The sequence below is a fragment of the Crassostrea angulata genome, chromosome 6 (genome assembly GCF_025612915.1).
Source record: "Crassostrea angulata isolate pt1a10 chromosome 6, ASM2561291v2, whole genome shotgun sequence".
Taxonomy (NCBI): Eukaryota; Metazoa; Mollusca; class Bivalvia; order Ostreida; family Ostreidae; genus Magallana; species Magallana angulata.
This window is the reverse complement of record NC_069116.1, coordinates 8,241,470-8,266,587: the sequence shown is the minus strand read 5'-3', so window position 1 is coordinate 8,266,587 and position 25,118 is coordinate 8,241,470. Positions and strand designations below refer to the sequence as shown.

The 25,118-nt window shown below is 33.8% G+C and overlaps 2 protein-coding genes across 2 annotated transcripts; both read right to left on the bottom strand.

Moving 5' to 3' along the window:
* Positions 1-1,049: 1,049 nt before the first annotated feature.
* On the bottom strand, positions 1,050-14,273 carry LOC128188609 (PHD finger protein 12-like). The gene is made up of 15 exons (XM_052859776.1): positions 14,047-14,273; positions 13,500-13,681; positions 12,147-12,228; positions 10,310-10,541; positions 9,946-10,060; positions 8,214-8,346; positions 7,786-7,956; positions 7,527-7,667; positions 6,252-6,984; positions 5,983-6,120; positions 5,489-5,629; positions 5,200-5,295; positions 4,877-4,959; positions 4,137-4,358; positions 1,050-2,604 (listed from the first exon to the last, which is right to left on the bottom strand). The coding sequence occupies exons 1-15, from the start codon at positions 14,092-14,094 to the stop codon at positions 2,380-2,382; spliced, it is 2,742 nt and encodes a 913-aa protein (XP_052715736.1). The 5' UTR covers positions 14,095-14,273; the 3' UTR covers positions 1,050-2,379.
* A 1,629-nt stretch (positions 14,274-15,902) lies between these two features.
* Positions 15,903-22,034, bottom strand: LOC128190498 (protein pelota-like). The gene is made up of 12 exons (XM_052862572.1): positions 21,870-22,034; positions 21,454-21,546; positions 21,083-21,233; positions 20,709-20,799; positions 20,279-20,442; positions 18,799-18,859; positions 18,496-18,536; positions 18,106-18,226; positions 17,076-17,196; positions 16,920-16,991; positions 16,683-16,789; positions 15,903-16,297 (listed from the first exon to the last, which is right to left on the bottom strand). The coding sequence occupies exons 1-12, from the start codon at positions 21,908-21,910 to the stop codon at positions 16,215-16,217; spliced, it is 1,146 nt and encodes a 381-aa protein (XP_052718532.1). The 5' UTR covers positions 21,911-22,034; the 3' UTR covers positions 15,903-16,214.
* Positions 22,035-25,118: the final 3,084 nt, after the last annotated feature.

Here is a 25,118-nt window from a genome sequence, read left to right as displayed (position 1 = left end):
TAGTGCCTATTTAAGACAATTTTCCCATTTATAATAGAAATACTGTAATTATCTCAAATAAATGTTTTAAAAATTGCTTATTTAAAGAATTTTGTACTGCGTCCCATAATTTTGTTCTTATGACGACAATTGCTTTTACCATTGTATTACACACGTACCATCTATTCAGCACATAAATTATCCCCATTTTTTGTCATATCCTATCATTTAGACCTTTATTTAAGAAGGCAATCGATAGGACTCAAAATCGATAAATAGTTCAGAATTTAAAAACATCAAAGACATAAAAAAAATACCTAAATATCTATTTTTATAATAGTTTGTCGTAATTAGTCTGAGTTATTTTTTGCTTCTTAGTGTTTCTTTTCAGTCAAGCATAGACGAACTTTCTCATTGCTGAAGACTTGGGTTTCTTGTGGCTAGATAGTATGCAAATCTTCCTTACCTAAACCAAAACGGCAAAACGCTCAATAATGCAGTGCACTCTGCTGTTGAAATAGATGTGAAATAGATAGTGATGAGATAAATGTTTATAAAATACAGTTGCATACGCACGGAAAACGTTCAAAAAGTCCTTGTTTATTGACAAATGACGAATTTTGCACATTTTGGTTTTCATCAAATGGAACCCCCCCTTTTCCAAATTGCTGGATCCGCCTCTGTATAGGCAGAGTTTTGTACAGTATGTAATAGAAGGGAATTGTTCCATGTTCATTTAAAAAAAAAATTCTTTCATGGTAATATTCAAAATGCCTATCCATAGATCATTTTAACAATTAAATTGCCCAAAATTCTTTGAAATCAGTGTCCTGAAAGTCAAATTGTTCTTAAAATTTGTCACATAAGTTAGTCTGACCAGAATGACGACGAAATCATCAATGATAATTCCCTACAGAATCAACTGACAGGAATCTTGGGATACACCCCTATACCTTCCTTATCTATTTGGGGAGGCAAGAATTCCTTCTGTCCCCATTTCAAACCACACACCAACGATGGACCATTGATACCAATAATTAAAGCTTAAAGTGTAAGAGTTAAAAGTTGAAGACTGTTTTATATTTGACATGATTTATTGTAACCATGCTTATCATCTAAAATATGCATAATGACTAAAAATATGAAATAGAATCCTGTTTTAGTGTTTACATTTCATGAACATGATTTTGCTTCCAACATGCATAAATATGTTAGTCATGATATAATATATACAATGTGTCGGGCTTGAAATGTACATTATCGTTACAGTTTGGTTAAAATATGTTCCAAAGATTTACCTTTGAGACTGTACACTTGACAATTAAAAATCTCTTGTACCACACATAACTGCATTGAATGCAAACAGTAACAGACAAACAATGCATTGTATAAATTGCAATAAATTAATTTTACTGAAATTCAAAAACAAAATTAATAAAACCTTAAACAGTGGCTGTAACAATTTCATAAGGACTGAACTTGAGATACATGTATCTGGACATTCATGCTCCTAGGTTGATATTTGGTCAGCAGTTAAGCTTCAAAGTTTATAACAATCCTGAAAATCAACACTCTATACTCAAGAAAACTACCTTATAACAAGTTTCTGGTTTCGTGTTTGCATGGTAAATACTACATGTAATATCCAAGGGGAAGATTCATACACAAAGAAAAAATATATTGCACAATGCAAATGTGCATCACCTTTAATTAAATTTGCAGGAAATGATGATACTAAATAAATTTCAGCTCAAAGGACCTGTATAATGACAACCCTGAGTGTTTTCCCAATGAACAATAAATACAGAGAAATGGGTTCTACAGCTGCCCTCAAGATGATGGTTCTTTAATGGAAGGTCTAATGTTGATTTTAACATCAGTCTTTCTAATTTTAATTTCTCATATTCATATACACAAATGTTTTTAATTTGTCTCCTCATTCTGTAGATTTGACAAAATTTCTAAAAGATAAGTATTTGGTTTGATTCAGATTCATAGCTGTCATTTTTTTAAAATTATGAATTTACAATACAACCCACCAGCCATCTATCTCTAAATAGAGTTTGTATCATGATGACTTATACAAAGAAATATGCTTCATCAATAATTATCTGATTTAATAACAAAAAAAAACAACCATCTATTATTTTCTACTAACTAATTTGTTACATGTGTTAGTTTTACATGTATAAAGTGTTTCTCCTATAAACTCATTTTCCATTAAAATTCCCTCAACAACTTAAACTTACTGGCCAAATTCTGAACACTTAACATCAGAAAAAGCCCACTGAAATCAGTTTACAACCTCTTCTTAAAAAAATGTTAAATTAAGACAATAATTTCTCATTTAATACTCAATAAACAATGAATTAAAATTCAATACAGATCACAATTCATCAACTAAGGGGCTGATGCTCTTAACGTCGACTTAAGTAAAGACATGGGTTCTTTCTTTCTGTCCTGTCCCATTGAACTTGTTGCATGGTCCACAATACTAAACACAAACTGTAGACATCCAACTTTTATATAACTCCCATGATGCAATAGTGCTGTTCCTTCCCATCCTGCACCACTCCCTCCAATCAGACTAGAGCTGCTGGCTTTGCAGTTGCATGGTTTTTTCATCTAAAAGTACACACGTTATCTTTTAGCAATATTCTGTTTTGTGGTTTTAAATAATTGATCTTCATTATCGCAAATACTAATTTGTAAAAAAAGAAATTCACTAGTGACAACTTCTCAGCCTATGTTTAACCCCCCTATCAGTCTCAGCCTACGTTTAACCCCCTATCAGGAATCCTCAAATATCTGAGAGTTTTTTTCACTTTGAATTAGAGATAATAAGTTATTTCTATTCTTGCATTTTAATTATATTTTTTTTTACATTTCAGTTAAGGTACGTGGCTCACTACACCATGAAATATTTTCTCAAATCAGCAGAAAATTACTTGATTATGAATTTATGATAGGTATCATAATGGATAAGAGGTATTCAAGACTAATAGGCAAAAAAATGTTTTATTTTGGATGAAAAATTACATTTTCAAAAATTTAATGCGGTTAACATGAACAAAAGCTCCAGGTAGATTCGAACTCATGATCTGCAGTTCAGAAGACCAATACTTTAAACACTGAGCTACAACGACATACAATCCAATCAACGATATAAACAGTTTAACAAAACATTCAAATCGCCATCTTGTGACATACTGTCTTAAAGCTGAACACCGCTCGTAAATAGGCACCGTCACACAGATACCTGGTATATAAACCCTTCGATTCCGATACACCCGATTGCACACCTGAAACTCGTGGTCGACGTGTAGTATTCCTTTCGTGGTCTTTCGATTTTATGCATTTATTTCTTATTCTATGTGCATACTCTGTTTGTAAATAATGCATTGACCAAATTATTTGATGTTAGTATTCTCCTGGCTTTAAAAAAGTGCGTAAAATTTGATAATTTCATCGCGACCGAATAACACAGCGAGGCGAGATGTACGTCCACACAGGTGAGACCTCTACAGCAAAGTACTTTGAACTGTTTAGAGGTCTGTGCCTTATATAGGGGTTGTAGGGACAGCAGTGATTAAAGAGAAATATGGCGGACAGTGCCTATTTACGAGCGGTGTTCAGCTTTAAGGTACTTCACTACAACAAGTCTTATACTTTTTAAGACACTAAGTCATAAGATGGCGATTTAAATGTTTTGTTAAACTGTTTGTATTAATCAATTCAGATTAGCATCGTCATAGCTCAGTGGTTAAAGTATCATGCTTGTGAACAGCATGTCATGAGTTCGAATCCACCTGGGGCTTTTGTTCATGTTTACTGAAAGACATTTTTGAAAATATCAATTTTTATCTAAATTTGAACATTTTTTTCGCCTATTAGACATTTATACTTCTTATCCATCATGCTTTCTATCATAATCAAGTAATTTTCTGCCGATTTGAGAAACTATTTCAAGGTGTAGTGAGACACCTTAAAAAGTATAAGTGTAGGTGTAGTGAGGTACCTTTAAGTTTAATTCAAAATTGTCCACTAGTCTGACAAGATAACAAAGAGAAGATAGTGATGGTATAATGTATGTACATGCATCAGTTATTGAAACTGTAATATAACATAACAACCAACATCCTATAGCTGCAATTCACCTCATTGGCTTTCCCACTCATTGTCAAGCGTTGCTCTTCCTTTATCTCTGACTCTGTGGGCTTTTCCACTTTCTTGTTTTTAATGATTTTGCGGACTGCTGCGACAACAGACGTAGGCTGTGGAGTGGAGGCGGGTTTATCACTGAAATCACACGAGTACAGGACATTGTCCACTGTTGTTCCATGCTCACTGTAGTTCAGTAACTCATAGTGTTTTGTTGTCTGAAACAAGAAATGAAATTAAGAACCCATTATTGAAATAACTAATGAATTGAATAGGTACAGGTTAAAACATGACCATATGGACTCAAGTAACAAGAACATTTTATTGAGCAATAGACAGACAGAGAGGCACATGTGTCCCCCCTGATTCTCTTTTCCATATCTTTTTTTATAATGCTCGTGTAAAACTAATATCATTTTCAAAGTTTCCATAAGATCTTATACACATAAAAATACAACTGTCTTAGAAGGAAATCCTGCACTGTGTCAATGTTAAGGATGATGCAACATTATTAAAATTTGTTGATAATCTCTCTGAGAATATGAGTCGGATTGGACCAAGGGGAGAGAATAAATGGTCCAGACAATGATTTTACACAAACTCGGTAGGTCTTTGGTATTACCTAGATTGCCAGAAGAGAGTATGATCCAGAGAAGTGAGGTACAACAAACTGATCAGTATAGGGAGCCCAAAGAATGCACTCTGGGGAATAAACGTCCAAAAAAGTTGATCTTACCTCATCATAAAATATATATGCATGTTTTGGAGAGATAAAATTGCAGTGTCCAAACTGGGTCAAACAAACATCCATGTCAGCTCCTACAGAAACAAGATATTTAATAATCTTTCTGCAAACCTGAACATTACATTTGGCCACATTGAAAAGTAACTAATTTAATATTAATGGTCTTGAATTGGAACAAATGTAAACTGTACCAGTCATTTATCTTTAACCTTTAAGGTCACGAATGCAATGTAAAATCTCAATCTTGAATGACTCAAATTTAGGATGAGATTAATTTTAACAAACCTACACTGTACATGTACACAAGGACTGACCTGTTCCAATGTTAAGGGTTCTGTAACACATGGATATCGGCTGACCTTTGCTGGTCAAAGGACACAAAACAGCTCTGGCTTTGACCTCTGTGCTACCTGTGGAAAAACAGCACTAAGCATATTCATAAATGTTCAAGTAATTACATGTACAAACATAGTAAATCATGACATAGTGTCCAACATTCCATACCAACTCCTCATCTGCACTAAACATCAATAGAAATTGACACCACAAATTCTGACCATGCATTCTAAAATACATTTCTGAATTGAGCTGACATGGACTTACCTGCTTGATTGAGCAGTCCGTTGAGCACACCTTTCTTGTTCGGTGTCTGTGGGGAGTTGGCTTTGGAGGGAAGTAACTGCTGCAGTCTCTGCCAGGCAAGGATCTGGATCAATTTCTCATCCAGCTTGCTCAGCTCCATATCTAAATGTATACATGTCTCATTCTGTAGGTTACTTAATATTAAATTTCATTAATTCTTAATTATATAGATACTTTTGTATCGATTTGTGGATTGGTATGTTCAAATTCATTTACTATAAGTTACTTTTGGTTTTTCAGATACAGGTGACTGGTTGCAAGTCTTTGCAAAACAAACATGGTTCTTGCCATATTTTTGTAAATGCATAGGTTGTATAATAGTAAAAGCTTTATTCTAGATTTTCTCTCTCTATCAATTGATATAAATAGTGATTTACTCTGGGCTGTATACACGGGTGTACAAAATAATACCAGTAATTCACTGATAAGACAGAGTAGTCCATGTAATGACTGACCTCCTGAGCCCTCAAGACACTGCTGGAGGGAATTATTGAGGGAGACAATGGCATTGGAGGAGTTCTGGCTGCTAGCGGTTGAAGACTGCTTGCCACCTGAGATCGTGATATTGCTACTGGATGTGACTCCAATTTTACCTGCAACACAACAGAAATGTTTCTAAAGCTTGTCTAAACCTGTAGATTTAGCATTAATACCGGTAATACAAAATAGCAAAAATATAGATGAAGTCAGATCTGACTTGTTGAGCATAATTGACTGGACTTACCAGAGGTTGGAGTGGAGACTGTGATGACTTTGGCAGTTGAGCCAACAGTGCTTGTCCTGCCCTGCACACTTGCCACTTTAATTGCCGACTGTCCCGACACACGCGGAGACAAAATGGAGGTGGAGTTTCCACCACTGTTTGCTGCCACATTGTTTGCTATCAGTTTGTTGCCCTGAGTGGGACCAAGGACTTTTGTGACTACAGTGTTGTTGGCTTTATTGATAGCACTAATAACAATGTTTTTACCAGAGGGAGTAGTAGAAGTGGAGGCCCCCGATGAAGCCTGTTTGTCCACGGATGCCCAGTTCACTCGCACAATGTTTGCTGGAGATCCATCCACACTTTTACTCCTGGATTTGATTAAAACAGTTTCTGGTTTACTTTTACTGGATTCCCCAATTTCACCGTTTACAGAGTTTTGTGATGTGCTAGGAGGATGTAGCAAGGAGATAGCTCCTCCTCTGTTTCCTTCAAGAGGACCATTAGATAAAGAGTCTGAGAGAGGTCCGTTGGGAGGTTTATCCACCTCCATACTAGTCACTTTAGAATCACATGAACCACCTTCATTTTGCTGAGAGTCACTGCTTTGAATCACAGGTTGAACGGATGCTGTGGGTTTTTCTGATTTCACATTCACTTCAGATTTTCCAGACTCTGTTGAGGACATCTGAATCTGCTTTTGAGCTAAATGTCTTGCTATACTGGTTTGTAAAGACACAACTGCAGACAACCACTGCAAAGTCAGAAAAACACTTGTCGTTACCAGTAATTCAAACAGGTCAGATTTCATCATCATTTGTTCTCAAAATATATTTTTCCAATCCTTTAACGCAATGTTAAAAGGCAAATACTGACAATTATTCAGAATAATTTTTGTGAATATACAGCCTTCTTTTCACAAGAAGCATAAAGAATCCTTTTCTATACTCAATCAACTCAAAGATTAAAGCAATCTTAACCATTAACAAAGTTATGGTTGTTATAGATATAATCACTTTTTTCCAACAACTGTGGGATCATCTAAATTCGTGGATTCGTGGATTTTGGGTTTTGTGCTTATTCTTTGGGGTGTAATTTCGTGGATACATCGATTTTCAGTTTCAGTAAGATAACTCTTTCAAAATTTGTTTCATCGAGGATGTAAATTCATGGGGGAGGTCTACCCACAAATAACACGAAAATTGAGCCACCACAAATTCTAATGACTCTCTATCGTAATGTCAACTTTAAGGAAATGGGCAATTACAATAATGACAATGTTTTATTATAGTTTACCTCTTCTTGATCCTCCAGTGTGGTTTCTGACACTCGCTCTGCCTTCTCGTCGGTCTCAGTGGCTGATGTGGTACCAGGGTCAGTCACACAGGGAAGCATAGGTGGGGGGTTTTGATAATGGAGTTTGATTGCTTCAGGAATCTAAATATTCAAAATAAAAAAAACCCATAACAATCTGAGTTCAGTAAACCAATGAAAACCAATATCTTTCAAAAAAAAGCTTCAACATCATACGACACACTAATTCCTGACGCCTTACCGCCAATGACTTGCGTTTCGAATGCTTCACTTTGATCCTGAATGGTGGACTTTCTCGGTGCATTTTATTCAGGAAGTTCAGCTTGACTGTGTGTTGGTTGACACGGCTTTTAAACTTGTTCCACAGTTTGATGCGTTCAGTCAGACTAACACTTTTCAACAAATACTCATCCTTCATCAAAGAAAAATTAGTCTTCATTCTTATGCATGGATTATGGTACACAATTCAAACATATGATATTTGCAGATAGCATGGCGCAAGGCATCTTATTTTTTGTGTCTGGGCCTTTCACCTAACCTCAAACAAATATGAGAGACATTGAAAACAGGTTTGTAGTGAAACTATTTTTAACAAAGACAATCCTGTAAACCTAGTAGAGATTTCTTGCACACATAACAAAGTTGATTTAGTTTTAGACTTTGACTTACAATGATATTCTCTGGGTGGTTCGGACACATCCAGCGGTTGGTTGGGAGAGATGTCAGGGGAGGATTGAGACAGTCCATGTGGTACAGAAGAGGACAAAAATCACACTGGATGAGTGCTCCTACACGACAGCTCCTAAAAAAAGCAAGGGGGAAAACTGTACTGCAGGGTTCTTGCGCAAATCATCATATCACACGAAATTTCTCTCTTGAACTAACAAGCTCTAGCTTTATTGACTTTCCAATGAACTCTACAGAGCATATTCCTCTACTGATAATTAGTATATTAACAAATTCAGCTTACCGTAATGTCTCGTGTATAACACGCACTTTTTTTCAGCCAAAATTTGATCAAAAGTGGGGGGTGCGTGTTGTACATAGGACAAAAATTTTACCCCATTTTTTCAAGCCGTGATTCTTGAAACCACGGGCAGTAGTGACTGCCGATATAGCGTGTTATGCAAGTTGTATGAGTGTATACTAAATTTACTGCATCAGAAATACCTCATTCTAAGTTTTTTTCCATGTATTGAAATATTTTTCCTCTCTTAACACTATTTCTTGCATCAAACAAGTTTAAATATTGCCAGTGTATTTGCCTTTACGTAAGCAGCCACCTGTTGACTCGGCGCATGGTCAATGTTTGTTTAACAATTTCCGGTGTCAGAAGCATGCACCTGTCTCGTGTCGGACATTACAGGGTGTTTTCAAGTGCATGTAGATAAACAATTATTCAGATTTTATTTAACTTAATTACTTTGTGTCCAGTTATGCGGCTAAACTTTATTACTTTACATAGACACTGCTTAAATTACATCAATCATTTGTAAGACCTGATAATGACGATATACGACATACATACGTTTCTTCACAATGTTTATTTAAACAACAATCAAAGGGTTTGACTTTACTTAATCAATTAAATCATTTCTTTTGATGTTGTTTTGGTTTATATCTGAAAACATTTTTACTTTTAAGCACTAAGTTTGGTTGCCGTTCTTCTCTACATATGATGATCTTCAACTTCTCCGATGTTGTATAAGAACACTTTACGAAGTGTCAAATGATATTTGATACCGCCCATGTAAATCATGCCATCCGTTTTTAGTAAAATTATAAGAACTTTGACTCTAATATCGCTTGGGCCATGTTCCGATCACGAAATTACAGTAATTACGCTTGGGTTATAAAATTATCATTAAACATCGATAGTTATTTTGGAAATGGCGGCAGTCGATTTTCATCGTCTGTGCAATGTTCCGATCACAAAATTAGCGCATGGATTATAAAATTATCATGAAACATCGATAGTTTTGGAGGAAATGGCGGCCGTTAATTCTGCCATTTTTTGGGTGCATGTTATACATAGGACCTGCTGTTTTTTCACCATTTTTTGGTCAACTTTGGGGGGTGCGTATTATACACGAGTGCGTATTATACACGAGACATTACGGTACATAACATGACAAAACAATGCTAACATCAACATACTGTAGAAGCAGAAATATTCGTTGAAGATTTAATTTCGTTATTTTCGTTGGCAGTAGAAATCAACGAAATTAAATCCATGACGAATTTTTAACCAAAGTAATAATGAATACAAAGATATTATAATGTGACGAAATTAAATGCCAACAAATTTTATTTGGTTTAAAAACAACGAAATTTTGACCCAACGAAAATATGTGCTTCTACAGTAATGATTTAAATAGGACTGTGTTGGGATCTCTCTTACTTGCTACAGTAGAAGCATATCTTTGCTGGTATAGGCACTAGCCCATTATCCAATTCATGAGCAAACTTCTTGTTCGGGTTTCTATCTTTACCCCACCATTTTCTTTTACTTGATCCTGAAAAAGCATAGCGCATCTCAGTTGCTGATAAAAATTGGATGCTTTTTCTACATAAAGCATAACAATAATATGTACAATTCCCCATTGTAGGCTAGTTATTATGAGTGCTAAGAAAATCCAGGTGTCTGGGTATTTTGCATTGAAAATTTTCAAGAAATTTGAATTAAATTGGAAAAATATTGTTTCATGCTAAGAATACCCCATCCCCAGTTCTGATTCAACATTATCTTGTCAGTTGTTACTGACCTGGTAAAGGTGTAGTGCATGCTATGTCCTTGGGTAAATCAAACTGTACAGGGTTCATCAGCTGAGCTGCTCTGGCTAGTTTCTGAAGTGGAGTGAGGTTCTCTGTACTAGCAGCTTCCATTACAATTTCCTCTAGGGCAGGAATCGGCGGCTGAGGCCGAGATTTCCCTCTACTTGCATTGCTGCTATTGCTTTTTGTGGAGGAGGCATCATCATCCTTTTCCTTTGGTTGCTGTATTTTAACCAGAAAACTCTCATTAATGCAGTTTAATAAAACATCAAGTATTTTTGACTATACAATTTAAGTAAATACCTATACAACTTGCATAAGGCCATAAAAAGTAATCATTTGGTTCTCAGGCAATATATTCAAAAACAGATGCGGCCGTGCAGTGGTATGTTTTCTTTTTTTTTCATAAAAAAAGGATGCAAGATGTTTTCTTTTCTTTTAAAAATGTGCAATTCTTATCCAAATCTAGAAAAAGCAATGCTTTAAAGCAAATAAATAGTTACCAAGCTATGAATACATAGGTCTTAGATATTTTAGCTCAAACTAAATGAAATAAACAAATCATTATGTTCTTCAGGAAACACCACAGCTCTGAGGCTTGAAAAAGCCCTGTGTTTAAGCATTATGAGATATTTAATACAGTACAAGCTGCAGGATCTCTCTTCCTAAATGCATTTGTAGTTATTAAACAATGCCAATCTTCATTTCTAAACTAAAAATCATCATAACTTGTACTTGAACACAGCGTCTCAGAGTTCCCGAAACCAGTCCAAAATCTGTCAGACAATTGTCTTGTAAATATTCAAAAATTACCGTACATTTGTAAAATTTACTGGACATTAAAACTATTGCAAAAATATGCAAACTAAAATAAAAAAAATTCTGGCCCTCCTTAAATTGTCAAGTTGTAAACGTTACTGTTTGCTGTCAACATCAACCGCACACGCAATTTCTCTACTTCTTCTACATCAACTTTTCTTTTCGCAGTACTCTTTGTTGCCCCCGGTCTCCATTTAATCGGCCACATTTTTTTGAGATCATGATCAAATAGGATATTGACTTACGTGTGTAAAAGAAAAAACACGTAAATCCGGATTCACAACAAAGCACGTTTTTATGTTTTTTATTGAAATACTCAACTAATAAATTATCTCTGAAATAAAATAATCAACAGTTTTAGACTTTCTGTTTTCTTTATACAGTGCCGGTCTGTAAAATTTATTGGACATTTTGACCGATTAAATTTAGATTTTACCGGACCCATTCAAATTTTACCGGGGATTCCCGGTGGACCGGTGCGTTTCGGGAACTCTGGCGTCTTGTATCTAGATTCCATGGCCATTTACAATTTGTTATAATTTAGTCTGGATCACTGCAATGTTTACAGTAATTTTCTTTAATAAAGTCGAGCGTTTTACTGAAATGTCATACTGAATCTGGAATTTTCTTTCAAGGAAATTTGCAACCACACTAAAAAAAATTTCATTTCATTATTTTACTGACAAAAAAGCAATGCACAATGTTAAATTAGATGTGTGGGCCTTAGAACCATTTTTGATGGCCTAACACGCTTGGGCATTGGTTTATATCACAAATCTTGATTGAAAATATAAGTGACAACACTACTTGATGTGGTATCAAGGATTGCAGTTTATAAAAGAAGAAGGAACTCAGAGCATTAAATAATTTCCCCTGATATGAGACAATAAGTCAGTGATTTGTAAACTTGTGATTGCAGATAATAAAAAGTCAAGAAATTTAAATTTTTAAATACCTTTATGATCAAATTCTACAAATACATCATCACTTTCTATGGAACTACCATACCTCTGGTTTAGGGGGAACAACTTTACATCTGTGGCATCGCCATTCTCCAGGAGGAACATCATCTTCCTCTAATGGGGGATCACTTTATAAAAAATAAAACTGAGTATAGAATTCAACTTTCATGGACAGAAGTAAAAACCACTAGGTAAAAAATGAATGGATAAATATCTGAAGAAAAAAGTTTTTCAAACATAACAATGTTTGTGAATAAAATTTTAAACCTGCATTCATGCTTATAAGTTTTAAATATCTATAATTTCCTCAGAACAATCTTCATAAAAATGAAAGAAAAAGAGAGCAAGCTCACATACCCCACACTCCTCTTTTACTTGACAATTACACATTAAGAATGGCACGGAACGCATTAAATACACAAATTAAGTTGAAAAACAGTAAAACTCTAAAAAAAAAAAAATCATCTGCTAAAAACTTCTGCAAATATGCACATCCATTCCTTTGTCTTTAACAGCTAAAAAAAAATTTCCTTGCAATGTACATGATATATTGGTCATTAATGCCTACAAAGTTTTGCTAAATTCAATGCAACAATTTAAGAGGAGTTGCAATTACAAACTGTTAATCACTATATTAAATGGGCATGGTCATGATTTTGGTCAAAAAATATTTTTCGTTTATAATGTTTATAATGCTTCAGTAAGGCATTTTAATTGGCAACCAAAATTTGAGTGTCATTTGTTGAGTTATAAGTGAGTTTCAGAGCTTACAATCCCTCGCTATGTAAACAAAGCTTTTGTTTACTTTTTGAATGTTGAAGTGAAAATTCCAGTTTTAGACCTAAAATGAATGTGTTTATGGTTAGGAACTGTTTATTTATGCTTAAAAAGAATAAGAATATAGACAAAACATCTTGAAAAAGATTTTTTACTGGTATATTGAACCTATGTAAACAAAAACAGGGCACGAGCCTTGTTTACATGACGAAGAATTGTGAGCCCTGTATCTTGCTTAAAACTCATCAACGGGCACCCAAATCTCATTTGATCATTAGAAATGCATTCATAAAGCATTGTAAATAATAAAAACAGAAAAATAAAATTTGACCAAAGTTGTGACCATGCCCCTTTAAGTTTAAAAGGGCCAAAATTCCTGGAAAACATAATGGAATCTAAATTTCCTTGTAACATGTACATCTACACATTGTATCCTAAATACCCTACAAAGTTTTACAAAATTTGGTGCAGCGATTTAAGAGGAGTTGCACTTGCACAAAAGCAGGACTGACTGAAAGACTGGTCAAAACATTATACCCCGCACGCAACTTTGTTGCGTGAGGTATAACTAGTGTATGGATCACTGATGATGATCAATGAAAGTGTGACATCTGGAACTTACTGGCACTGTAAATGGAAAGCTGCAGGACACCAATCACAGCACAATAAATCTCCACCCTCTTTACAACTGTCACAGCTATCATGGTTTACTGTTCGTCCTTGTCTCCTATTCTCTCGTTCTTTTCGTCTCTGACGACGAAGAACTTCATCACTTACTGGTGGAGCCACAAGTTTTTGAATTTGCTAAAAAATAATATAAACTTTTTTTAAATAAAATTCATGATTTTTTAAAGTTATATACACAAAAAAATATTTATTTAAAATTTAAGTTCATCAAATTTTGCAAATCACCATTTATTCATTATAACAAACAAATTATTTCACGTTCATAGTAAAATTCATTTAAAAAATAAAATTCACAAAGTTGCGTCGAACTGACAGTTTACATGAAATAAAACATGAATTGTATTTACTGACAGAGCAGTAACCTAGATGTTTTCATTACAGATCGACACCATGGCCGCCATGACGGTCATACCGTTTATTTTACACTCGCACAATTAGTCCACGAGTATCAATGTTTAAACTTTATTCAAATAAAGACAAACCTCCATAAGTCCACCAGAAGTATCCAGATCATATTCCACCGTTGCCATGGTTAATAAAAATTCTACGAAGTAGAACTTTGAAAATAATTTTTTCTTGCCTAGATACCCCAAAACACCATTTCGTCGTGCAATGGCACAATAATTTACAGTTAAATATCCTTTAAACTAAGATAAACAATTCATCCGTGACAACTAAATTTATATATGTTATAAAACAATCGTTGAACTTATTCAAGACTTGCAGAAGTAAGTGCAGAAAGCTTGCATATGCACAAAAATCGCGTAAGTTTTACTTCTTCTCCAGAAACTTGGCGCAAAATGTCGGCCATTGAATAAGCGCATGCGTTCATCCGGGAGATGGCTTGATGCACAGGCGCAGATCCCAACGGAAGTAACTAAGGTGAAGGTCATTCTCGGTAAAAATTTGGCGGGAAAAGTTACTAATTTGAAATATGAAGAACGAACCACGGGCACTTGAATTTTTAGCATGTGCCTGTGCATGAACGTTAGGCGTTTTAATGTGTCTTATTGATGTGCAAGAACTAAGGGGTTAAATACTGATATATCTTTACTATCTTTACCATTCAAGACAATTTTGTTAATTTGAGCAAAAGTACTTAATGTTGCACCAAAACAAAATAAAAGATTATTTAAACAATGAACTTTTTTTGGTGATTTATGCAGGATATGAAGGTGCAGACATTGCAGAATTTTTTTTTGCAATGATCGCTTCCTTCACACCCACCATTAATCATCATAGAAAGCATTCTGTTGTTTATATATTTACATCTTTCTTTAAACAAATTGATTGTAAAAAGTATGTTAAATTAACTAATTTACTGTTAATGTACATTAGTAAGTTAGCTATAAGAAACAGCAAAATCATAAATAACAAATAAAATGTTATTTATGTATCTGCCTTGACCTTGTGACCTTGAAATAATAACTATGACAACGGTGATCAACCCAAATCTGTATTCAGCCAACAAAGTGTTGATGACATGCTAGGATCCTGAAAAAAAACCCATGATTTTCCAAAGGGGGGGGGAAGAATACCATAGTGTTGTTTCTCCATGCAGGGTCAACCCAAAGGTCAATCCCCTTCTTCATGCAATGAAATATTTGGGCATCGTGATGAAATCGCTTTGAATTTAATAGTTCTAGATCTGTGCATGGATGAATTAGACTATGGTTGACTATATATGGCATTCTTGTCTTCCCCTTATGATGGATATGAGCTAGATGACCAGAAGGCATCTGGCAGAAGCACCAAGTCATACCAAAGAACCATGCATATGTTCATCTGTAGTGTAAACATAAAATATATTTCAAACATGTTGTACAGAAACAGAAAAGTTTACTTGTCATTAGAGGCTGACATTGGTGATCTAAATAAATAGAACATTTAACAGTTGTAAAAGTAGTTACCGGTACTGTAATTAATAAAAATTTATTAAATATCTAATATTGAATTTTTTGCCACTGTGATTTGTTCTAATTTCATGTTTAGCTTTAAAACTAGCATTTTTTTTAGGAGAGATAAACCCTTTTTAACTTGATAAAGTGGTAACTCTGCAATCAAAATCTAATAAAAGAGGTTTGATTTTAATCAGAATATAAATTCTGCAGCTTCATTATCTGCATGTGAATTTTTATTGCACACAGAGATAATTTGAAAATTGCTTGAAAACCTACGGTATATGAAATAACCATATCTTTTTTTTTTTTCTTTTTGTTTCTCAATTTTGTTTATCATCTCATTAGTTAAATAATGACTGGAATATTTCCTAAAAATACCTTAACAGTTCAAAATTGCAGATCTATATATTGTTTAATTGTAATAAATGATACACATGAACAAAGAATTTGATTGCAATTTTTAATAACAAATAAATATACATACTCATAGATGAAGAATGCTATTGTTAAAAATTCAACATGGTTTGTTAAAAATTTAACAAAATACTTAATAATCAGTTCAATTCAAAGTTTCAGACATCAATAAACTTGGTATTTCTTTCCAGAGAAATACATCAATGAGATTATTGAACAACACAACTACACTGACACCAGTCATGTGACAAATTCCATCGTTTGACATCACCGAGATTTTGCTGAGAGTGCCTCAGGTCCAGTGCTCAATTAGATTAATCCTAAATCCCCAAACATCAATCATCATCAGAATCTTCCTCTTCGTCATCAGGTATAGGAAACCTTAGAATTGCAGCTATCCCAGACAGGAGTCCAAGCTCTGCAAATTACAATACAATCATTAAACAGACTATCTCTTACAAGGTTTTGATAGTAGATAGCCTTTTTCTTTCATTTTTACCTCCAAACGAATGAGTTCAGTGAATTCTAGCTCAATGTGATGTTGAAATAAATGTGAACAGAATGCAAGTACTTCTTACTATATACACGTAACTATAGACATTGACTGATAAGTTACGTATTATTGAAATCATCTTGACCAAATTGCTCACAACAGAGTACACATACAACAATGCTGCACGAGTACCCAGGCATGAATACCTATTATTTTCAAATATTGCATCTTTTTTAATAAGATTAAAAGATATTTCCTATATACAATATGATTGTAGTGGACAAGTGCTGGTAAAGCATTAACAACTTACGTTCGCCTGATATATGCATGCTGGAAAAAATCTTCACATCTCCACCACATTCTCTCACTGAGTCTACAAGCTTCACAAAACGTTTTCTCTGAGCAACATTTTGGGCTCTACAAAACCAACAACATATATGTATAAAAATAAAAAAATCTTTCTTAATGAAAGTTTTCAAGCATTCATCAATAATAATAAACAAAATTTGCAAACTGATTTCCAAAATTCTCATTACAAATGCCTTACCTGAACAATTCGTCTGAAATGAGGAGGACTTCCACAGCTTGCAGTTCTGCAGCTTTTTCTACATGTCTGGCCCTATAAAACATTGAGGATAACTGATTACAACAAGCTAACACGAACAAAATAAAACAAGTATTACAGAACTACAAATGCACTCACCCATAGAAAGCTCGGTTTGGATCGTTCTGCAACATCTGGTAAAAATCATCTAAAGCTTTCACCTCTCCAGATGCTTTGGTATCAGATAACTTAGAGGCGACAGAAGGATCTTGTAAAATCTCTGTAAAGAATGTCTCATTAAAACTGAGTTATGAATACTTTATTTTGATTAGTTAATTGTTGTCAAATTGAATTATATTTAGTAACCGGTTACTTGTTTTTTTTTCAGAGCAAGTACTTGGTTACTCGGATGATCTTTCATTAATGTTTTCATATCTATTATTTAGTCTCCATCACCATTTTTACAATGGCTTTCATTGCATTTGCCTTTGCAACAGACCCTGTTTTATATCATGTAAAGGTGAACAAACAGAGCCAGTATTTGCTAGTTGTTTTTGCTGAGTGTCCAATATATTATAAAACGCTGGTTTTCGAATTAGGTTTTAAATTTAGATGATTTAATATATTTGATTTTGAATCCTCTTGCTTTTAAAATATTTTCACACTTTTGATGTTTGCGTAGGCGTCTTGCTAAATAATGTCTTCTAACTAGCAAAGGTAATTGTTACTCAGGTGTTCAGGTATAAACCCCCGGTAACCAAATCTATTGTGAAAACCAAAATAACACTACAAATTGATTTTGTACCCGGTACTGTAAAGTCCAATAAATTTCATCAATATATTGAATCTTTCAATTGCTGAAAATTATAAAAATATATGTAATAAATGATCATTCTTTGAATATTATGATGGAATGGTAGGGTGAAATCAAATGAAATCTATCATACACCCCTCTGGGCTTTATTGGTTTTGATCACCCTTGTGGCCTTGACCGTATCTGATCACCTCATAATACTCAAAGAATGATTCCTTATTCCTCAATTTTAAAATATTGTCAAGTCTTGTGTATAGCATGCACCTTTGTATAGTACATAGTAGTTATCTATAGATCATTTTATATGATTCCAAGGTATATCATTTTATATGATTCCAAGGTATATCATTTTGTTGATGGCCATTGTTGTCCTACCTTTGAGAGAATGTTTGAATCCCGAGGAAGAGTGAACCATTACAAACTTAGGTTTGTTATCAATTAGAACCTTGTATTCCATCTTTATGGCTTGGTCCATCATGTATGCCATGAACTGGTCCTGAAACAAAATCAAATTGTAGTCTGAATAGAAATATAAGTTCTTTATAAGTTCCAAGGCTTTCTCCCTGTCCCTGACATCACTGACCCCCTCTGTGCAAATGTGTGACATTAATTTTACTTGTTTATCAATTATTGAAACATAGATAAAATTTTCATTATCTTTAATATAGAAATTTTTTCTTCTTCATAAATCTTATACCTATTGAATTGGATGTTAGCATTTCATTTAAAACTGGTTCAAATTTAATTCATGATTATCTTTCTTACCTTCACAAATCCAGGACTGGCAACTAACACACACTTTACAACTACAACAGAAAAATATCTTGTTTACTGAATAAAAAAAAAAAAGAAAAGTCCAATTACAACACACATAAAAAAAAGCAGATAATTTTTTTCCTTCCTTATGGTATCTTTAAAAACATATTACTGCATCAATCAAGAATGGAAAAAAGTTCAGATATAGAATTACACTGCTTGGTAAATTTGTTAAGATTTTTTAAAATAAATTATCATGATTCGTAATACAAATGTATATTAAAAGAATAAAAGTTTAACATCAGTGCTTACCATCAAAATTTATATGGCGTAATATTGCTTGCACGATCTGGTCATAAAACTTTGTTAAACCCTACAAAAAAATTAAAGTCAGCCGACAATCAAAACTTTGATAATAAAGAGGATTCACTAATATTTGTGGATATCAATTTTGGTGGAAATAGTTAAATCACAGTTTAAAGTGAATGTAAATTTGTGAATTGTACTCCAGATTTAAAAACTTGTTGCCAGGTTTTCTCCTTTCATGAATACTGTTGGATCATTAGAATTCCTGGAAGCTTAATTTTGATGGATATCTTGGGTACCCCTTCCCTACTGTGAGCGAGTCACTTACGTATTTTTATGATTTTGGAATGTATTCCGGGTTTCGTCCTATTTCTGTAGTTCCGGTTTTGTTTTCTATTGTACGCCAGAAAAGCGGAAAAAGAACGCTGGCACCACCATTGTTAGTACATCTTCAGCATATATATTTGCTGAATTTATAGTTGATACATTACATGTTGTTTAGCTATTATCGTTATTCATACATATTTTACTGGAATACTATTTTTATATATCTAATCTGTCAATGTAAACATGCAGTCTTTATTCACGGTCGATCATTTGTAGAGTAGGTTTATTCTGATTTGTGTACCAATTGCATGTTGTTACTTTAATACATATTTTGCATATTTGCGCTCATTTGACCTTGTTTTAGGTACCCTATCCATGAGATGTATTTGAAGGCATCAGTGTTCACAGTTTAATTTGTAATGTGATATTTTGTACATGTGTGTGTACGTCATTAGGTAACCCATCATTTGTGCAAATGTATGGAACATAGATCTACCGTAGTCGTAATGTTTTGATTAAGTAAACTTCATGTAAAAGATCAGGTTTAGGATGTTGTTCCACCTATGTATCTTTTGAACTACCGGAACATGTATAGTGCTGTTAATACATGTAAATGCAATGTAATGTTGTCATGAGTAGGTTCAATTAGACACGTGATGACCATTTATTTTAGTTGCGCACTTGACAAGAACTTCTTAACTGAAACTTGTTTCTTGTGAAAATGGATGTTTATTGTACAATTTATCACATAATTGTGTTCATTGTTAAAAGTATATGTACCTGTACCTTGTATATAGCTTTATCACTTATTGTGTTCTTGTTTATTCTGCAGATTGTTTTCCTGCCACCTTTTTTATTTGATCAATAAATATGGAAACGTCTTTTGAGTCTACTTATGAACCTCTTTAACTACGATACTTATGTTAAATATTCTTTTATTATAAAGTGAAACTAGGAAATTACATTTACATTCTCACAAACTTTTAAAAAATTTACAATCAACAAAAACTGCCCCACCCCCCAATACATCAATTCTACAGTGATTCTTTCCATAAATAGACTCCTGATATATACATGTACATGTAAATCAGTGTAAAACAATGGTGAAACCACAGTATTCGATTTCATTCATAGAAATAACACTTTCAGTCTCTGATACCTTATCATGTTGGGTACAGCTTCCTTTTCTTTTGCGTGGAATGTTGGTTTCTATCTTGGCCCTGACTATTGTCATGTTGGATGTGATGAGGCACACATTGGCCAGGCCTTCCTGCATAATGACAGCTGCTAGGTCTGCATGCTGAGTAGGATCACAAGCCATCTCTAAAATCAGCAGATAGATGTACCCAGTCACAGACATATTTTGCAGTAAATTGAGCGTATCATACATATAAGTGTACAAGATAAAGGAAATGATTTCAATCCATAAACATTTGATGGAATCCAATTTGGAGTTTTATTAACCTCATAATTTGATCAGTCTATTACCTGTGTCCATACCAAATTACTGACCTAGCTTAAAGCTACACAAAATCACAAAATTTTGCCTACAGTTTATTCAATTGACTTGGCTGTCAGTCAATACATACCGATTCTTTCTAGAGCAATGCTGTCCCATTCTTGCTTTCCTAGTGTGAATTTTCTGTTCACTTCTAAATCTAGAGTATGGTAGGCACCCATCTGTAATGAAATAAAGTAAATCATATCATTATGTCTGTTAAAGTTTTGCATTAATATCAAAATGAGAAAGAATCAATCATGAGAAAGATTCTACTATGTTTAAAAGAGTTGAGTGCTACAATCTTTTAAACTTGAAGTCCCTTTATATTTACTTTGACCTTTGTACTAAATAAACGCATCATATTAATAAGAAAATATTGTCTTAGAGATTTTTACTAAACAGCTATTAAGAAGAGAAATGAATGATTTCAGGTAAAACACTTTGAACCATAAATAGCAGTACCTTCACATATTGGTTTTCCTGAATATTCCGACCTTTGAGCCTGAGAACACATCCTTGGGTATCAAAGTCGATGGCCTCTATTTTAATGGTCAGCGTCGTTCTTACTTTGTTCACACTTACACTTCCAGTAGCCGACTCAGTCTGCACTTTCCTATTTAATGAAGTATGATAAAGTTCATTAATAAGTCCACCTTAAAAAGGTTTTTGCTCTCTCCTGATTTGGATAATAATTTCAGTGACAATGTCAATAGGTGTGTTTATTTTTTTTCATTCTAAATAAAAAGTTTTAAAGCCTCTTTTTCCTCTATGATGAAAGAGTCTTTTTTCACATCAGACAACACAAATATAATCTCCATTCATTCACCACTAACCTAATTGTGGTCGACCTGATGGTATCGTCCACCATTATCAAATTGTACGCATGCCACAAGTCCTCAGCTTCATCTGGGATGAGGGTCACACACCTGTTAAAGATTAATTAAACATAACTTTTAAAAGTTTAATCAAATGTTTGATATTTTCTTCACTCGAATTTTCATAAAACATGACAGGCTTCCAATCATGGATCATGCATAATGTCTGGACAAAGATGTGTTCTCGAGAGTCAGTATGTATATAGATGGTCATAAAGATGGCATCCTCTTTAATCTAAATTCATGAAAAAAGTGGGTAATCTGTCGTAAAATCGTTCAAAACGGGACTTTTTTATTAAAACTAGTCTTAACTGAGGAAATTCGAAAGAATAATGTAAGGGTGATAAAAAGAATATAAATACAGAAATCATTACCCTGCATTGTTCTTATCGATGTCTCTTGATACCAACTTCATGTTGGTTCAAATATCAGGTTTACACTGTTTCTGATTCAGTCATTATTTTCGTCTGCAATATCTGTCTACATCGTCACGTAGATATCACGTCTTTCCGCATATGGTGCAACGTATGCGCCATAAATTCTTTGCTAAATAGTAAATGATTGGTCAAAAGTTAAAAGCCAGCCAATCAAATCATTTGTTCCAAATCTCGTTTAAGGGGCAGTAACTCATACGCAAATTAAAGGAGCGGATCCAATTTTTCACTATTGCGGACACGCAACCATAGTGTGTTAATAAAAAATTGAATCAAGAATCAATCATCACATTATAATTAATGTATCTCACTCTTATACAAAAGATCCTCTTATTCGATGTATTTCACAGTCGCAGGTTTTAAGAATTCTTTCACCGACCACTTTTACTTCTGTGCTGGATTACGAGTAACGTTACTTATTTAATATTTCACATATGAATTTTCTTTTTTTTATATTTTACAAATAATACGTTTGTATAATTTCTCTGATTTCAAAATTTATGAAGAATAACTTGTAAGTTTACCAGACAGACAATTCCGTTCTTTTTTCAGAAATTACTCGGTCTCTATGATGATAGTTTTCAGACGTTCTTCAAAACAGAGATAACATGTTATGTTATAAAATAAAATGTTATTCGTGTCTCTGTTTAAAAATATATTTTATTCAAACTTTTTAAATCATGCACGTAGTATACCATTTTTTTTTAGAAACATGTTACACATGAAAACCAACCCGCCTACAGTTGAACTTCGATATCTCGAAGACTGATATCTCGAATATAATGGATATGTCGGAGTGATTTGTAAATCCAAACCACCTATATTTTGAGTATATCTCAAAGTTTTAAACAGCCTCATCCAGTTCGAGATAACGAAGTTTGAATAGTATTAATGAATATTAATATTTATTTATCTTTCATCTTTCATATAGCCAAGGGTCTCTGATCTAGGGTTCGAGAGGAGCGGCGCGGATCAGTCTAACCCTTGGCTAGCGAAGATGTTTAGGACGTGTTTTCTCTGTTTCATAAAAAAGGCCATAAGGACCTTTACTTATACTTTCTTATTCATTGCATAACCAATCGTTCTCATGATCAGTTGTTAGTAAGAGAAATATAATATTGTAAAATACCGATAGTCTACCAAGCTCTGAAATAGCTTTTTAAAAAATTGTAATACATATGTAAACAATTATGAAAATAATGACAAATACAATGTGTTTCTGACACATGTATTTCTGACGCTTTGTTTAAATGTAAATTTAGAACTTCTTTTCCTTGAATAAAGTTGTAAGAAATTCAAAAAAAGAAAGACAAAAAAAAAGAAAATGAAATTTGACTGAACAGGTGTTATGAAAAAGGGGTATACTTATTGTGGAGATTCTGGTAAGAACACTAAAATGTAAAACCATGATTTTTGGGGGGTTTTTTTCGGGGGGGGGGGGGGTTAAATACAGAAGGAACCCATTAAAGTGCTGAGTAGGGACACTCGAATGTAGGCAAGATAATATTACAACGGTCAAACAATTAATCCTGAGTTTAATTTTGTTGCTGTCATTTGATGAAACTTTGTTTTGTTTATTGAATCTGTCTTATCTAAGAGAGAGAAATGCATATAACTATTTGACAGTGTGTTGTTTGTCTTGCTGAAAAATACTGAAACTAGTCAAGTAAGTGCGTTTATAATCTAAAACCACGCACATAACAGGACACACCGTTTTTATAGATTATCAATCAATCGATTTTGTTCATGTCAACTTTCTGCTATTGCTTTAGGAATTATTAAATTAAGAACCCCTACCAATTAATTTTTTAATTGCAATAGCCCCGTTCATTGTTCATTCAATCTATAATGGTAGACATTAGAGATGTCAAGATATTGATCTTCATCCTTTGTTAATGCCCACCATAAGTCACCCACCTACCCCCGGGCCTCAATAACTTACTGACCCCGAGAAATATGGCGGGAAGTATTAGCATCGGTCCACGTCCCTCGACGTAGATAAACTACATCCCAGGTAGACAGACGTCACAGATAACGGAGAACCGACGAGTCGCTGAAATCGCTGTCAGGGAATTTACCCCCATCTCGCCGATTCTGTACGTGGCAGCATCGAATTTAAATGTATAAGTAGGATGACTATCAGTAAACAGAAACTAAATATATTGTATGTTGGAACATTTATATTTTAAACAATGTTTCCTAAATGAAATAGGATTGAACATCAGGCGAAACTAATTTATCCTCTCTACTTGGAATCACTTGTTTGTAATTTTCGCGCATGTTTTAATTTCACGCCCATTGAATTGGAGGTTATCCATGGAAAAAAATCAGATAATGCCTGTAAAAAAAAGTGGCGTGTAACAGGTTAAACCTCATATTATTTTGTTTTCTTTCCGGTTTTAACATGACCAACAGTTTTTCTCTCCAAATTTTGCCTGAAATCAATGGAATACAAAAATTAAATTAATTTTATTCAGTTAATTTGCTACTTGGTATTGAAGCAGGATCAGAATTATCTGCCCAAATTGAAAAAAAAAAAATAAAGAAAAATATTAGACCTAAAGGGCTGGAAAGAGAAAACTAGACTTAACAAATCCAAAATTTCAATGTGCCAACTGCTGCTTGGGATTTCCAAGGACAACTAAAATATCTATCATTGCATATGAATGTAATATTACGTAACCAAAATATTTATCAATGCATATATGAATGTATTATGTTACCAAAATATTTATCGTTGCATATGAATGTATTATCATCTAACCAAAATATTTTCAGGATTAGTTTCTTTGAACTATGCGCTAATTTTGTTAAAGAAAATTAATAGTAAATCAGAATATGATTGGCAGAAACAATAGATACTACATGTAGTATCTCTATGATTGGTTGAAATGTCTCATTCTTTTAGGTTTGCGACGTAAACACTTTCCATATACGCAAGGTACAGAACATTGCATACCTGCATGGAAATGATGAAAAATATTCCGTTCATTTTTTTTATATATCAAAATTAAACTTATACCGACTAGGAAGTACTGAGCAAACCAGTGGCCTTGCGTTCCTCGCAGGTGCCGGGGATTCCACATTAAATACAAGACATTTGGGACCGCGAAGGTTGGAAGAACATCTATACCCTGTTTCCGGCGATTGCTTCTGTTTATGATACAATAACACTCGAGTACTCCAGGA